The sequence below is a fragment of the Hemitrygon akajei genome, chromosome 7 (genome assembly GCF_048418815.1).
Source record: "Hemitrygon akajei chromosome 7, sHemAka1.3, whole genome shotgun sequence".
Classification (NCBI taxonomy): domain Eukaryota; kingdom Metazoa; phylum Chordata; class Chondrichthyes; order Myliobatiformes; family Dasyatidae; genus Hemitrygon; species Hemitrygon akajei.
The window spans coordinates 52,987,950-53,006,335 of record NC_133130.1 but is presented as its reverse complement, the minus strand read 5'-3'; the positions used below and the strand labels follow the sequence as shown (position 1 = coordinate 53,006,335).

The 18,386-nt window shown below is 40.4% G+C and overlaps 1 protein-coding gene across 2 annotated transcripts in view; it reads left to right on the top strand.

Annotated features, from left to right (window-relative positions):
• Window positions 1-18,386, top strand: part of rps6kc1 (ribosomal protein S6 kinase polypeptide 1) — a 146,588-nt gene that overhangs the window by 90,997 nt on the left and 37,205 nt on the right. For both annotated transcript variants that reach the window (XM_073050861.1, XM_073050862.1), the window contains 2 exons: window positions 1,582-1,674; window positions 13,116-13,163. In XM_073050861.1, coding sequence (XP_072906962.1) covers window positions 1,582-1,674; window positions 13,116-13,163 — 141 coding nt within the window. The remainder of the gene's footprint in view (window positions 1-1,581; window positions 1,675-13,115; window positions 13,164-18,386) is intronic.

Below are 18,386 nucleotides of genomic sequence, written 5' to 3'. Positions count from 1 at the left end.
GTGTTATTCCTCCAACCTGAGTGTGGCCTGATCGCGACAGTAGAGGATGCCATCAATTTCCTCCAACCTGAGTGTGGCCTGATCGCGACAGTAGAGGATGCCATCAATTTCCTCCAACCTGAGTGTACCCTCATTGCGACAGTTTAGGAGGCCTTGGATTACAAAATTTTAAACAAAATCCACATTGATGGTAAATTGAAGATTGGACAAGCACTGCTAGTGTGCTGCACATTTGTGCAAGATGTTTAATGGATGAGGAATCCATGATCTCCTCTATTGTCACGATGAGGCCACAATTAGGATGGAGGAACAACACCTTGTATTCCGTCTGGTTAGCCTCAAACTTCTGGTAATGCCCCCCTCCCATCTCCTTCACCATTCCCCATCCCCCTTTTCCCTCTCTCACCTTATCTCCTTGCCTGTCCACTCCTCCCTCTGGTGCTCCTCCCCCCTTTTCTTTCTTCCTTCCATGGCCTTTTGTCCTCTCCTATCAGACTCCCCCTTCTCCTGCCCTGTGTCCTTCCACCAATCAGCTTCCCAGCTCTTTATTTTACCTCTCCCCCTCTGGGTTTCACCTACTACCTTGTGTTTTATTCTCCCCTCCCCCCACCTTTTAAATCTACACCTCATCTTTTTTTCTCCAGTCCTGCTGAAGGGTCTCAGCCCGAAACATCGACTGTACTCTTTTCCATAGATGTTGCCTGGTCCTGTTGAGTTCCTCCAGCATTTTGCGTGTGTTCCTCCTTAAAAAGTGGTTTACATTTATATTTTCAGCTTTTCCTTCACCCATCACCAGTGGCTTGATTGTGTCCAATTCTGGTCACCTCGCTTTACAACAGACATGAAGCCCCTAAAAGAGATTTACTTGAATGAACCTGGGGTGAGAGATTTTCACTATGTGGTTGGAATGAATAAGCAAAATTTTATGGCAAAAGGTACAGGAAACCGTGAGTTAAATAGAACTACCAGGAACTCCCAGTTCATGGGTTAATAAGGCTTTCATTAGGGAATTACATAGACAAACGTAGGGAAATAATTTTCTGAGTTTTGGGGAAAGAATGGGCAAATGGAATTGACAAAGACAGGCTTATTGGGCTGAATAGCTTCCTCCTTTGTTGTATCACTGCTATAATTACCAGCTTCACTGTTGTTAGGACAGAAATTTGCTAGAATGTCTATAGCTTCTTCAGTGTCCTAATATGCTATAGCTCCTCCTTGTAGTTACTTTTACATGTGGTACTTGTTTTATTTTTAGGCTGAGAAGGTTTTGTTGACTGGTGATAACTGTTCTTTTGTTACACTATACTATATACACTTGTGACTAATACATTGCTGATATTTACGAACAGCTGTCACACTCTAAACTTAACAATGATTGTATCCTGACCAAATAAATATCTTCTATGGGGGTTCTCCTTGGTGCTTGATGCAGATTTGAAGCGGAAAGAAATTGCCTTTTGATCTTGCCCACAACTGTTGTGTGACAAATTTAGTTTTCTGTAACTTGGCATTTGCTCCAGTAGGCCATCTTCCTTTAAGTGTTGCTGTGATTGATGTGCTATCTTTGATATCTTCTATTAGCCTCCAGGACTGCTAAGTTCAAGGCCTGCCTGGAACCTGAGGAGTCCTGCAGAGGAGCTGAAGGCCTTCAGAGTCCTTGGGGTGATTGACAAGGTAATTCTTCAGTATCACTTCAAGGGTTCAACCATAAATCAACCACCAGCTGAGATTAGAGCTTTGAAGCTATTGGTTTTGACAGGAAACAAAAGAAAAATGACTTGGTTTGTTGTTTTTTTTTCCACACAGAGAGAAAGAGGATTGTAAGATTATGTAGGTATAATACATAATTTCAAAGGAGATTTCAACACTGGTCTTAAAAAATTAACATTATTTTTCTGTGATTAACTGAAAACTAAAATTTCAAATTCACTTTTGGGCATTTATTCTTTCTGTTTAAACAACTTTTAGTTTTATTTGCTGCAAAGTAGCTTTCAGATTAAACATTGTGGGGGTCAGGGTCTGTGACAATCTAAGAGGTGAAAGTACGTGGTGCTATATAACACCACAATATTAAATGACTTGGTTTTTAAAAATTATTACGGTGCTCTCCTTTTCTCTCATATCTATGCATGAGTGAGAGATAATGTTTATCTTAATCCCTGTATTCATGTTTGGAAAGAGAATTGACACTAAAGCAGAAGCTAATATTGTACAGAGAGAATTAATAAGAAGCTTTTGACATCTCAATTAGTTCTTCAAAGGAGATTTTATTTAGTGACCTTGTATTAAACAGATATGGTTGAGGCAAGAAGTATTGATTTTCTTAAGCAATTTCACAAATTTTTCATGAAAATAATACTGATGGGTTGTTGTAACCATAACAGTGAATCATTTTTAACAGCTTCCTTTTGCAGACTAGTACAGGGAGAGCTGAGAGTAAATTGCAAGGCCAAACCCTGATTAAATGATCAGTTGAAGGTAGATTTAGGTCTCCCCATGACTTTACTCCAATTTTATTATTTTGTAATTGGAGCTGAAAGTAAAATATTTGTATTTTCTTTGAATCAGCTTACATACATGTTTTTCTTTAATTCAGCAAGGGAAGACAATTAGTTTTAGAATCTTTGGTACCTCTGAAGAGCTGATGTGAGCCATGATGTGCATTGTCTCCCAGCAGCAGACTCTTGTGATTGAGCCCTTGGTGTTCTTGATGGAAATGGCCCTGTATCCACACTACACCACAGTGAGGACTTGCAATATTTCAAAATTTACGTGTAGTGATCAGATTTAAAGTTCTGTGCAGCCCACAGAAACACAATACAGCTTGAAAAGAATAGCTAGTATTAGCTTTTTTGGAATTAATTTAATGCGATTCGACCAGTCGCAGTATGGAATAACTGTTTCCATCTAAGTGCCAGATTGCCCGATTGGCTCAAAATCACACCGCCAGAATATGGATTTCAGGTTCTAAAGTAGAACCATATCTGAAATAAAAAGAAACTGTAGAAGAAGTGAAAGGAATTGCTTTGTGACCCATTTTGAGGCTGTGGCCTTTGATAGTGTTGTTCACTGGTGCCATCTTCTTCTGGACTTTATCCAAGTCATTGAAATAATAACCAAAAGGAGATATTCAGAGACATATCCTGATGGTGATGACTTTCATTTGACATAACGTGAAACCATGCTCATTACCCTAGTCTGTTTGTTATCCACCTACTCATACTACACAATTACCTATAATTTTCTAAATTTTCATTTCTGATAATCACATGGTCCAACCCTTATACTAGTGAGCTCCAATCAGCTGTGTTGTTTATAAATTGAAGCTGACTCCTCTACATGAAATTAATCATTCAACTATTTGGTCATATTGGCCTTGAAGATGTAGCTGTATTTGGGACATAGTTATTCCATTATATTAGTGAAACCCTCAAAATTATATTCCCCTCATCTTCATGGCAGGCAAGAGGATGTGAGTTGTGAGCTGGTGGGTAGGATGCCCTGAAACAAAATAAAATCCAAATCCAAGCTCCTTGCCTAAATGCCTTTTGCATTTTCATAGCGGCAGATTGTGTTCTGTGCACAGGTTCCCTTTCGGAGCAGAAGCATTCTGTGTTAACAGTTTTAAACTAGGCTCCATTAGTAGATTAATTGATGCCCAATTTTTTTTTTGTTATAAATTGGTAGCAAACTGAAGATGAAAGTGGATGGAGTGTATATGGATTTCAGTAAGGCATTTGATAAGGTTCCCCATGCGAGGCTCATTCAGAAAGTAATGAAGCATGGGATCCAAGGAGATGTTGCTTTGTGGATTCAGAATTGGCTTGCCCACAGAAGGCAAAGGGTGGTTGTAGATGGCTTGTATTCTGCATGGAGTTCGGTGACCAGTGAGTGGTGTTCAGCGGGATCTGTTCTGGGACCCCTCCTCTTTGTGAATTTCATAAATGACCTGGATGAGGAAGTAGAAGAGTGTGTTAGTAAGTTTGCTGACGACACAGAAGTTGGGGGTGTTGTGGATAATCTGGAGGGTTGTCAGAGGTTACAGTACGACATTATTAGGATGTGGAACTGGGCTGAGAAGTGGCAGATGGACTTCTACCCAGATAAGTGTAAAGTGGTTCATTTCAGTAGGTCAAATTTGAAGACAGAATATAATATTAATGCTAAGGCTCTTGGCAGTGTGGAGGATCAGTGAGATATTGGGTTCCGTGTCCATAGGATACACAAAGCTGCTGTGCAGGTTGACTGTGTTGTTAAGAAGGCGTATGTTGTGTTGGCCTTCATCAGCCTTGGGATTGAGTTCAAGAGCTGGAAGGTAATGTTACAGCTATATAAGATCTTGGTCAGACCCCACTTGGAGTACTGTGTTCAGTTGTAGTCACATTCCAGGAAGTATGTGGATACTATAGAGAGAGTGCAGAGGAGATTTACAAGGATGGTACCTGGATTGGAGGGTGTACCTTATGAGAATAGATTGAGTGAACTTGACCTTTTCTACTTGGAGCGACAGAGGATGAGAGGTGACCTGATAGAGGTGTATAGATAATGAGAAGCATTATCATGTGGATAGTCAGAGGCTTTTTCCCAGGGCTGAAATGGCCAACATGAGGGGCATAGTTTTAAGGTGCTTGTAAGTAGGTACAAGGGGGATGTCAGCTAAGTTTTTGACAAAGAGAGTAGTGGGTGAGTGGAATGCACTGCCGGCAATGGTGGGAGAAGCAGATGCATTAGGGTCTTTTAAGAGACTCTTAGATAGGTACATGGGGCTTAGAAAAATAGAGGGCTATGCAGTAGGGAAATTCTAGGCAGTTTCTAGAGTAGGTTACATGGTCCTCATAACATTGTAGGCCGAAGGGCCTATAATGTGCTGAAGATTTCTATGTTCAATGAAAGGTGATGCTTTCAGGAGGTAATTAAGCTCAGCATGACACTAGAATGAAGCCTAGGTTACTGAACTAGTAACCTGTAGGTCTAGACTAAATGGCTGGAGTTCAGATTCCTCTGTGCTAACATGGGTATTAAATTCAGTTACGGTATTTTAAAAGTTAGTGCCCATGAAACTTCTGGATAGTTCAAAGTGCAAAGTACATTTATTATTGAAGCATGTATACCATATACAGCCTTCAGACTCATCTCCTTGCAGGCAGCTACAAAATAAACACAATAGAATCCGCAGAAAAACCTCACACAACAAAGACCATCGAACTTCCAAAGTGTGGAAAAAAGAACGAAGTTCAAAGTAAATTTATTATCAAAGTACATATCTGTCACCATATACATACAACCCTAAGATTCATTTTCTTGTTGGCATACTCAATAACTCAAACAACATCGTAGAATCAATGTAAGACTGCACCAGTTTGCTGAATCTTTCAGAATACCGTGAAAATGGCAGATTGTTCAGATAGTTCAAAAGCACAACTCCCAAAGTGAAATTCCAGACAGTGGATTGCAGTGATTGTAGTCCAGGAGAAGTATCTTTAGTAAAATAGTTTGTAGTTTTGTTTGCTGCCCACTAAACACCGCCATATAGTGTATCACCAGTGCCACCTTGGGTGAATAAAGTTATAACGTTCAATTAAGTATTTACTAATATAATTCAGGAAAGAATATTTGCTCTTCTTACCCCATCCTATCCTAAGACTACTACATTGACTTTTATTCCACAGACAACATGGAATGAATTAGACTTGGTACCTTGTTTATAAAATCATTTGATACAGACATGAAATCTGTTATGCAAATACAGACTTGTGGCTCATGCCACACCAAGCTCGTATCATGTGGGCAAGTGTGTTAGCACATGAGTGTCGAACATCCCCTCAAAGTAAGAAAAGGAAGCAGCCATGAAAGCAATTGTTGCTGATTTCACTCCAGCTGGTTTCAGCAGTAGGTTAAGAGTATAAGAATTTGGAGTAAGGTTAGGCCAAACGGTGCTGTTTTATGGCCAATCTGATCTTTCACCTCAACTTATGGTATGTTGGCATTCATAGCAAAAGGATTTGAGTGCAGGAGCAGGGAGGTTCTACTGCAGTTGTACAAGGCCTTGGTGAGACCGCACCTAGAATATTGTGTGCGGTTTTGGTCCCCTAATCTGAGGAAAGACATTCTTGCCATAGAGGGAGTACAGAGAAGGTTCACCAGATTGATTCCTGGGATGGCAGGACTTTCATATGAAGAAAGACTGGATCGACTAGGCTTATACTCACTGGAATTTAGAAGATTGGGGGGGGGGGGGTCTTATTGAAACGTATAAAATTCTAAAGGGATTGGACAGGTTAGATGCAGGAAGATTGTTTCCGATGTTGGGGAAGTCCAGAACGAGGGGTCACAGTTTAAGGATAAAGAGGAAGCCTTTTAGGACCGAGATGAGGAAAAATTTCTTCACACAAGAGAGTGGTGAATTTGTGGAATTCTCTGCCACAAGATACAGTTGAGGCCGGTTCATTGGCTATATTTAAGAGGAAGTTAGATATGGCCCTTGTGGTTAAAGGGATCAGGGGGTATGGAGAGAAAGCAGGTACAGGGTTCTGAGTTGGATGATCAGCCATGATCATACTGAATGGTGGTGCAGGCTCAAAGGGCCGAATGGCCTACTCCTGCACCTATTTTCTATGTTTCTATGTTTAACTCTTCTTTCTGCCATCCCCGATATCAACTTCCTCTCTAAAATCACCACATCCTGCAGCAGAGGTGAATGAAGATTAGCAAATGTCAGAGAAAACTATTCACCTCACCTCAGTCTTGTAGCTAACTCTTATCCAAACACTGTGATGAATGGCATTTGGCTCTTTTAGTGTTGAAGAACTCTTGCACTGTTTATTCTGTTAAGCCTCACAACTGTCTTGCTTTTCTACAGCAAGAAGTATTTTTTAGCATTGTCTTTAGTGATGGGACGGGGGGGGGGGGTGAGATAGGACAGGATGGTGGTGTTGTCTCTAGAGATGGGACAGGAGAGTGTCTGTGATGGGACAGGACGGTAGTATTGTCTTTAGTGATGGGACAGGAGGGGGGTGAGATAGGACAGGACGATGGCATTGTCTCTGGTGATGGGACAGGACGGTGACGTTGTCTCTGGTGATGGGACAGGACGATGGCATTGTCTCTGGTGATGGGACAGGACGGTGACGTTGTCTCTGGTGATGGAACAGGACGATGATGTCTCTGGTGATGGGACAGGATGGTAGTATTGTCTTTAGTGATGGGACAGGAGGGGGGTGAGATAGGACAGGACGATGGCATTGTCTCTGGTGATGTGACAGGACGGTGACGTTGTCTCTGGTGATGGGACAGGACGGTGGCGTTGTCTCTAGTGATGGGACAGGACGGTGGCATTGTCTGTGGTGATGGGACAGGACGGTGGCGTTGTCTCTGGTGATGGGACAGGACGGTGACGTTGTCTCTGGTGATGGGACAGGATGGTGGCGTTGTCTGTGGTGATGGGACAGGACGGTGGCATTGTCTGTGGTGATAGGACAGGATGGTAGTATTGTCTTTAGTGATGGGACAGGAGGGGGGTGAGATAGGACAGGACGATGGCATTGTCTCTGGTGATGGGACAGGATGGTGGCGTTGTCTGTGGTGATGGGACAGGACGGTGGCGTTGTCTCTGGTGATGGGACAGGACGGTGACGTTGTCTCTGGTGATGGGACAGGATGGTGATGTCTCTGGTGATGGGACAGGACGGTAGTATTGTCTTTAGTGATGGGACAGGAGGGGGGTGAGATAGGACAGGACGATGGCATTGTCTCTGGTGATGGGACAGGATGGTGATGTCTCTGGTGATGGGACAGGACGGTAGTATTGTCTTTAGTGATGGGACAGGAGGGGGGTGAGATAGGACAGGACGATGGCATTGTCTCTGGAGATGGGACAGGACGGTGATGTTGTCTTTGGTGATGGGACAGGATGGTGGTGTTGTCTCTGGTGATGGGACAGGACGGTGATGTTGTCTCTAGTGATGGGACAGGACGGTGGCGTTGTCTCTAGTGATGGGACAGGACGGTGGCGTTGTCTGTGGTGATGGGACAGGAGGATGACAGTGCAGTTTTTGGGGATGGTGTAGTCTTCTGCTTATTCAGATTTTCTATGTGCTCCCAATGTATTACTACTTTCAATATTTAACTCGGAATCAGTATCTTTGTTCAACTGCTCCCAATCAGCACCCCTTGGCCTCTATCCTTTGATAATTTGCCCTCCCTCATTTAATGCTTCCCTGCAAGAACTGATTTTATCCTTACTAAGAACTATCTTAAAACATAATGAATTGTGGCCATTTTTCCCAGAAATGTTCACCCACTTATCAAGCTTGTCATCTGGCTTGGCTCATTTTCCAGAATCTTCTATTTTGACTCTTCACATACCGTTTCAAGAACTCCTCTCAGATGCTCTGAAGAAATCCTGCCCCATCAAAGTCTCTTATATTCAGGATGTTCTAATCAATACCACCAGAGTTGAAGTCCCCCACTATGACAACCCTATTGTTCTTGCACCTTTCCAACATGTCTACATAATTGTTCCTCTCGTTGGCTGTGGGGGTTGGGCTTTATTGTATAGTTCCATCAGTGTAATTGAACTTTTATGACTTCAAGCTGCAGCATCAGATTACCTCAGTGGATGAGCCTCCTCTCTGAGTACTGCTGTGACATTCTCCTTTATCAGTAGTATAGCTCCTCCACCATTTTTACCCACTGACTCTATTGTATGTAACATAACGAAGCTCAGGAATGTTAAGCTGTCAGCCCCGGCCCTCACACATCCAGGCCACAACATTGTAATTCCATGTACTGATCCAGGCTCTAGGTTTATCCTCCTCATCCATGGTTCTGCTAGCATTTAAAAACACACATTTCAGTCCCTCAGTCTCACCGTTATTAGCTTGTCCATTGCTGTCCTTCTTTTCAGTCTTGTCGTACTATCTTTCTTGCTGTCAGCCCTATCACTGTTGCCCCATTGCTGTGGTTCCTAATCCCCTGCCACACTAGTTTAAACCCTCCTGAGTAGCATCAGCAAATCATCCAGCAAATGTTGTTTCCCTCCAGTTCAGATGCAAACCATCTTGTTTGTACGAGTCCCACCTGCCTGGAAAAGAGCTCAATGATCCATGTATTTAGAGGCCTCCTTTCTAACCAGCCTCTTGACCATGGATGAACTGCACAGTGTGTCTATTTCTCACCTCACTAGCACGTGGCATGGGGAGTAATCCTGAGATTAGTTCTGGAAGTCCTGCTTTTACCTGGCTCCTTGAAATCCCTTGCAGGATCTCATCCCTGTTCATGCTTATGTCATTATATGGATTATGACCTTCCCTCTCAGAATGTCATGTACCCACTATGAGGCATTGAGACATTCTTGATCCTATCACTTGGGAGGTGACACCTCATCATGGAGTCTCAACTGCAGTGACAGAAACACCTACCTGCACCCCTTACAATACTCTCCTATCATTATTGCTCTGTCTGACTTCTTTGCCTCAGAGCTAGATACATTGCCACTGACCCAGCTGCTGGTGCTGGCCTCTGAAAGATCAAACCCCTCACCAGTATCCAAAGAGGTATACGGATTACTGAAGGGAATCGCCACAGGTAAATCCTGCACTATCTGCTTACCTCCCTTACTGTTCATCAGGCTTTCACACAGTTCTTTGTCCTGTGACCATTACAATAGCTTGGACTGTTGAAGTATTGTTCCAGTTTGTCTTTCATTTCATCACAACCAAATAACAACAATTTAACTTGAAATATTTTAATTTCTGAACGTTCTGTAAATTTTGCAATTTTCTCCCAGCCATTCTATCATTTATGTTTGCTGTCGTCTGTGATATAGTAAACCAGCCTTGATTACGTTTTTCACTATCGTATTGTAGTTTCTCTTATTAGTTAAATTATGCTTCTTCATCACTGAACACTAATGCATTGAAAGTTCCTGACGGGTTTTGGGTGAGAGCAGATGGTAGACCCTTGGGGTTGGTGCTTTATGCTGGTACTTGGTTAAGACATTGGATTAAAAGTCAGTAGCACACTTAAGCAAATTTATTCAAACATCTTCTTTGTTGCAATTTCAAATGTATCTCCTGACTATAAATTACAGAGGGCATTGGTGAGCATTAGATAGCTATCCAGATGGGAAGAACAACTTAAGGACCATTGATTCCTGTTATGTTATTACAACAGTAATTCACACTATTCATTTAGGTACCTTGAGTTGACTCACTATGTAGATTGCTCTACGTTCAATAAAAAATCAGGTTTTGTTGATCATCTTGTTAAGAACTTTGTTTGCCAGCCCCCAGTTTTCCTTTTCTGCTACATTTATTAAAAAACTACATTTCCCCATCTTCCTCTATAGAAACTAACGTGACATGGGCATTGGTAACCAGCTACCTTCTGATATTTGCCCAAGTAGTTTGTTTTGTGTTGCTGCCTAGACAGTAATTCTTAGTAAAGGAAACCACAGACTTAGTCAGCAGAGGTTGCTGAATACCAGCAGAGTCTAATGAGTGCCCCAGTGATTAAAGTCACTCTATTAAACTGTTTCATAACATGACTGAGCTAAGTCCCCTGCAGTGATGCTGCTCCAAATGGCAGAGTTGGATAGTGTTGGGGAATTGAGTGGTTAATCACCCATTATGCAATTATGCTTCTAGTAGAGCGGCTGAAAGAAATAAGAGTCAAAGCAAATTGGAAAATGCATAGAATTTGTTATGAAAACATCATGAGTTTGAGGCGTTGGTTCACTTAAAGCTGCAAATCTCAGTCTTAGGACCTTCACAGCAATCAAATGCAGAAAGTCAGTCAAGGAACATGCATTCATTTTCTTCAACCTTCTGAGAATGTTTCAATCAAGATCCACATTCTGGGTTTCTCCTGTTAATGGCTTACAGTTATATATTTATAATTTTAAATATATTTTCTATATTTTATCAACAAGCAGCTAGGGTAAAGTGTGGAGATCTTCTGAAGTGCAAGATATAACTCGAATTAGAGATGATCTTATAAATTGAATTGAACCAAAACATCAGAACTTCTTTAGAAACAATGAACTTTGACATACTTGCTTACTGTTAACACTTGAGGTGGGGGTCTGAGTGGTCCTGACAGAGTTGTTCAATTTTTCACTTACTTCTCAGAACCTCTTTGTAATGTTTTTAGTTACTTGTTAGCGACTGTACTTCCTAAGAAGGTTGGTGTCATTCAATGTCTGTAGTGAGATGCTGAAGATGTTCTATAGGTCAGTTGTGGAGAGCGCCCTCTTCTTTGTGGTGGCGTGTTGGGGAGGAAGCATTAAGAAGAGGGACGCCTCACGTCTTAATAAGCTGGTAAGGAAGGCGGGCTCTGTGGTGGGCAAAGTACTGGAGAGTTTAACATCGGTAGCTGAGCGAAGGGCGCTGAGTAGGCTACGGTCAATTATGGATAACTCTGAACATCCTCTACATAGCACCATCCAGAGACAGAGAAGCAGTTTCAGCGACAGGTTACTATCGATGCAATGCTCCTCAGACAGGATGAAGAGATCAATACTCCCCAATGCCATTAGGCTTTACAATTCTACCGCCAGGACTTAAGAACTTTTTAAAAGCTATTATTAATGCTTTTTGAGATAGTGATTTAGATGCATATCATATTTTTTACTGAGTTGGGTATTGTATGTAATTAGTTTTGCTACAACAAGTGTATGGGACATTGGAAAAAAGTTGAATTTCCCCATGGGGATGAATAAAGTATCTATCTATCTATCTATCTATCAGTTTTTAGAACTTTCTGATTAGTACGTACTTTAAGTACCATCAACAGCTAACCAATGATCAAAAATATTTAAAAGTAGGTCCTGGGACCTACTTACTACCAGGACTGCCCAGTCCCATTGAATACCTTTTGGGTGCAGAGCATCAACTTATCCAGTCCTCCTCAAACAGAAACATTAAGTGTGTGTGTGCACAAACTTTGCAAACCTACTCTTAGTCTGACAGAGGACAGTCTCCCCTCATGAAACCAAATGAGATATTTAGAACTTTCCCAGTAAATTCTTATGCTATTGTAAAGAAAGTAGTGAAGGCAATTAAAATGCACAACTGCTGAGATAGCATCCCACATTGATGTATGTGCAAGAAGCTTATCCCTTTATCCCTTCTCTCTTCCAGTTATTCTAAAATAACTGAAGCAACTTTAAAATAATAACATTCATATTTTAAAAATCACCACTTTCCACTTACACCCCTTTCCATTATTAACACACATTCCTCAAGCTTGGGAAGCCAAGATTAAAATTTTGGATTTACATATTTATGCTCTTTAGGATTATATGCAAAATATCACAATTGAGAATACCAGATCTTATTAGACAGAGAAAAACATTTTTGCATCATGCCAAAATGAAGGAAGGAAATCAAGTACTGGTAAAATGTTAACAGGTTTTCTAAAGACATTTGTCACCCCCTGTAGAAAGCATTTACTGAAGATGATAAATAATTAAAATGCAAAATATTGCATTTCTGTTTGCATCATAGACCACCAGTTGGGTTAGATACAACCCAGCTGTATTCCATGCTGTTATAACTCTGCTACCACAGGACTTGGCAGCACAAATATTCATGTTTTAGTAAGTAAGTTTATGAAAGCTCAGTTGCTGTAGATTTAAAGAAGTAAAAGTGATTAAATATGACATTGAACAGATGGAGACTATCCACTTGCCTGATGTATCTGGCTCTAATTATATTATCGTTGGTTTCGCCTGCCTTGGAGGTGGTGTTTCCAGGGGCTGATTTACAGTCATTTATAAAACACCTGTTTGGGAAAACTATCTGCCGATAGCCAATTTAAAGCAAAAAAAATCACAGATGTGCTTTCTTTGTGTCAGCACACTGTAAATATAAGTTAAACGAGGAGATGGGTGAGGAAATGGTAAACATTTGTCTAGTCCTCCCCATCCCCACAGAATCATGTAAAATCATGGGTTTTACATGATTTCAGTAGCAATTTTGCTTTATTCTAATGGAATTAATTTAAATGCAACTTTCAAGCCGAGATTTGACATTGGGGTAAGTATGTGTGCATGGACTCTCTATTCAGTGTTGATAGAAACATTATTTTTGACTGATGTATATCTGTTTTTGAAGGTTTTGCTCGTGTTGGATTCCAGAACACAAGAAACCTTCATTTTAAAAGTAAGCAACTTTCAAATGTTTTAATTCATTGCATCTTTGTGGCTGAATTCCAAAACTGTGGGTGTTACTTAATTCTCTGTGCATTCTCAATAAATCCTTCTTCAAGATCTTAACCTTCACTTCACTACCATCTTTTCCCAAAAACAAGTCGAGGCTTAATTATCCTGCCGTAATGATGAAAGCATGTGAGGAATTGCACCAGCACTTGCTTAAGCTGTTGGTTAATGACAGCCTCTTTGCCCAATGACATCCAATGTTGAAGCCAGAATGTTTGCAACTTTGCCATCCTATAGTCACTTGTTCCCTTAATAGCCCAGATGAGAACAGATGGACAATCCCATAGATGGTCTTGCTGTTTGATTTATGTCAAGTCCCACTCCAAATAATAAAGAGGCTAATGGAATGCTGGCCTGGAATGGGCATAATGCTGCAGCTATACAAAGTAATGGTTAGACTATACATGAAGTTCTGTGAGCAATTCTGAGCACTGTTCTTTAGGAAGAATATATTGGCCCTGAAAAATTGTGCAGGATAGACTTGTCAGAATGATATCTGCACTGCAAAAGATAAACTGTGAGGAGAGATTACAAAATATAGAGTTGCGTTCTTGGTAATTTGGACAATCAAGAAGTGATTTGATCAGAACTTCTCAGGATCAGAGGGATAATGCAGAAGATAGAAAGAACAAAAGCAGCTTGGTTTGGAAAAACTCTTCTGGTTGGGGAGTGTTGGATATAGAGAGGAGGTGCAGATGGGAAATAGTTGGTAATCATGGCCATTGTCTCTGAAATCTAGACTGACTAATTTTGGAAATGAAATATAGAAGAGCTGCTACTGGAAAAGTATGGGAGAATTATGAAAACTGTAATTGATGCTAGATAATTTATTAAATCTGAGAGTGATAATTTTCTGTTAGCCAACTGTACTAAGGAATAAGGGGCAAAGGTGAATTTGAGTAATTGATCAACCAAAAATTTTATTAAATGGTGGAATATAATTGAGACATAAAATGGCCTACTCCTGATCCTATGAATTTAAGTACATAATCCAGGTTGAATTTCATTACAGAAATTGTCTATTAAAGTCTAGCTTATCACCTCAGATGGTCATAACAATCTCACAGCATTACTCTGAAGAGCATGGGAGTTGTCCCAGACAACTGTCCAATATTTACTTTCCATCTAAGGTCACTGGAACACATTACAAGGTGATGTCTGTGGACCTTGCTCGGTGCATATTGGATCCCATACTTCTAGGAATTATAACAGTGAAATGCAGTACTTCAAAGATAGTTCATTACCTATAATACACTTTTGAACAGCTGCTGGTTGTGTAAGATCCTATATAACCATTAAGTCTTAGTTTTGTATAACTTCTGTACTTGTAAAGTCATAAATTCCATTTTGTTATGTTTTGCTTTGAAAGTTGAGAAGAATTTGTATACTAAACATTGGAAGTTTAGAATAAAAAAATTTAACTATTACACATTTAATGTTTCTCATGCTTATTAGACAGGCAATTGGTATAAAACCTCAGATAATTGAAATGTGCATCATTTTTGTGTGGAGGAAGATAAACGTGAGGCCTGGTTAAAGTATTATTCTTTCACCTGTAGAACATGTCTAAATACAGCTCGGCAGATGGGATAGAAGCTTTGTCTCTGTCTCTCTTCTTAACAGCTGTTATCCTAAGTGAAATTAGCCTGGACAGACTCAACTCATTCCCAGCAGCACAAATCTCCCCATAATTCATCACTAATTGACATTAACTGGGCAATCTCACACTAAGATGCTATATGGATGGCTGTTTTGAGCAGTAGAAATATACATATGAGGTAGGGAGTATTCTTTTGAATTTGTGTGTTTCTGCAGCAAACTTTTCAACCTGAACTGCAACGGGTAAAGCTGAAAGAAAAATCATCTTCCTCTGTCCATTCTTGATCTTGGTAACATACAGATATTGATTTAATTTTGGAATAAACTTCCAATTTGGCAGCAAAACCTAAATAAAATAATTTGCTTCTGTTATAATAGATCAATTTTAACAAGAATATTGTAGCATCTTAGTCAAAATAGTTCTTTGTTTTGGGATTTAATTGATTAAGTATTTGCAATTGTTGTGGCTTTCCAGCATGCTTTGGAGCTGCTTTTCTCTGCTCTTGGTTACCTTTGTCCCTGTGTATACAGATTTTGTTGCATTTACCCCCGGTATCCCGTGGTTTGCATTTCCCAAAGATGTTGATTTGATTTTACTTGCACTGCATTTCAATCAGCAGAGCTGCCATGTTGGGAGTTACACCAGCTGCAGATTTTCTGGAGATAGGGCACTGCATAGCCTTGGCATGTTCCCTGGCTTTTACTAGAGAGCTCATCTGGTGAGAGTAGGGCGTGAAAAAAAGACTGTGGCATGATATGCAATCAACTTGGCTGGTCGCCTTGGCTGGCCAAAATAAAAATTCTTTTAAATTTTGAACAGAAATCGCACGGAACTTGAAGTAATTCAGATATTTGCATAGATAATAACAGCACTGGTCTAAATAAACAAACATATTGTGTGCTCCTGTAAAGTCCAAAAATCTTGCTTATAGTGGGAGAGTCAGAAGCTAATGAAACCATTTCCTTTGAAATTTCCATCACAATTCAATCAAAAACACAGGGAAGCCTGACCATTGATTAATAGGTGGTTGGAATTTTGACTCAGTTACATATTCTTGATATCTGAGTGTCAATAAACTCAATTATTTGCTATCAACAATCCATAGTTTAGGGTTATAAGATTTGACCATGGTTACCATTTGTTGTGCTTCTTTTGATGCCTTCATTGACATCATCTATCTGTTAGCAGACAAGATAGTTAATTGGGACTTTGCTGCAGAGTGTGTGCACAGGATCCTCTGATACCTAGCACAATATAGAATGAGAAAGCTTATTCAATTGTATTTTGCAGATATCTTTAAAAGTGTTTACAGATCCTGGGTTATATATCCAAGAGTTTGATTTAAACTATTTTAAGTTAGAGGTATTTTTTCTTTGACAACCAAGAGAAAATCTTCAGATGCTGGAAATCAAAATAATACACACAAAATGGTGGAGGAACTCAGCAGGTCAGGCGGCATTAATGGAAAAGAGTAAACAGTCGACGTTTTGAGGCCAGACCCTTCATCAGGACCCCTGTTTTTTTTCTTTGATTTTATTAAGGAAAACTAAATATTTGTTCTCCCTTTAAAATGGCAGACAAGTTCTAGTATTAATTCACAGTTACATCTGACAACAAGGAAAAATGGGAATTGGGGGAATTAATTTCCAATGGCAAGAGTCGTACTGTGCTCAGAGGAAGGTACTTAAAGGTTAAACACGTCATCTCAGGATATCACTGCAACGTTTCCTTAAGATGTTTGTAGGCCCATGTCATCTGTTTCATCAATCACTTTTCAACTTTCAGGAGCAGAAGTGGGGATGTTTCTGAAATTGCATAATGTTCAATTTCATTTGCAAATCCTCAGATAATGAGATGATACAAGTTTCCATGAAGCATCACACGAACAGCATTCATGTTGGAGCTATCATACATAGCACCCATGGGCGAAAGACGGATCAGTGGGAGCAGAGTGAAAATCAGCTCCTCTTGGCATTCAGTGCTATCAAAACCGGTTCCCCAGCAACAAATGTTGGATCATCCACATAGTTATTGATTAAAATAACTGCAAAGAGGAGGCTCGAAGCTGGATATCCTGTGGCATGTAATTTTTGTGCTGTTTTCCCCAAATCTTTCTACTATTTACAAGACTTATCAGGATTGTGATGAGATGCTGTCTACATTCGTGACTATGTGCAGTTTCAAAATGCTTATTAAGTTCATTCCCAACCAGGAAACAGTATCTGCTTAAGTTTGGCTAATGGGCTGCAGCAATGACAATATCTACTGCATTAACTCTCTAACATTTTGACTGTATTCCCCCAAGAGGACTAGGAAAACAGAACTGTTGAAGCAACCCATGTACCCATGGATGTAGAAATAAAGGGCCAAAAGTCACCCTGTAATTCTCTGAAGCAGCCAGTGCCAAAGCAGCTGAATACATAACCAAATGATGGAGCTATGACTTCTAACCCCACATTAAGGCACTTTCCTGATATCCACCCAGCCAATTGTGTCCTTTACTCTTGAGTTTCTGGCCCTCCTGTACCTTCACTTCCCGGTTCACAAAGTTCAAAGTAAATTTATTATCAAAGTACATAAATGTCACCATATACAACCCTGAGGTTCGTTTTCTTGCGGGCATGCATAGTAGATCAAGAAACACAATAGAATCAATGAAAACTGCATCCTACAGGACGGACAAACAACCAATGTACAAAGGGCAACAAACTGTGCAAATAGAAAGAGAAAATAATAATAATAATTAATAAATAAGCAATAAATATCAAGAACATAAGATGAAACGTAGAAAACCTGCAGCACAATACAGGCCCTTTGGCCCACAAAGCTGTGCCGAACACATCCTTACCTTAGAAATGAAGAGCCCTTGAAAGTTAGTTCATAGGTTGTAAGAGCAGTTTCAGTGATAGAGCATGAAGTTATCTTTTCTGGTTCAAGAGCCTGATGATTGAGGATCAATAACTGTTCCTGAATCTGGTGCTGTAGATCTTGAGGCTCCTATACTTCCTTCCTGATGGTAGCAGTAGGAAGTGAGCTTAGTCTGGGTGGTGGAGGTGCTTGATGATGGATGCTCCCCTCCAGAGATAGTGCTTTGCGTAGATGTGCTCAGTGGTGGGAGGGCTTTACCTGTGATAGATTGGCTGTACAGGATTTTCTGTTCAAGGGCATTGGTGTTTCCATACCAGGCCATGATGCAACCAGTCAATATACTCTCCACCACATATTTATAGAAGTTTGTCAAAGTTTTTGATGTCATTCCAAATCTTTGGAGACTTCTGTGGAAGTAGAGGTGCTACCATGCTTTCTTCATAATGGCATGCGTGCTAGAGCCAGGACATGCCCTCTGAAATGATATCACAGAGGAATTTGAAGTTGCTAATCCACTCCATCTCCGATTCCTCCCCTCCCCACCCCATGAGGGCTGGCTTATGCACCTCCAGTTTCCTCCCCCTGAAGTCAATAATAAGCTGCTTTAACTTGCTGATATTGAATGAAAGGTTGCTGTTGTTGTGACATCACTCAACCAGATTTTTCAGTCTCCCTTCTATATACTGATTTGTCTCTACC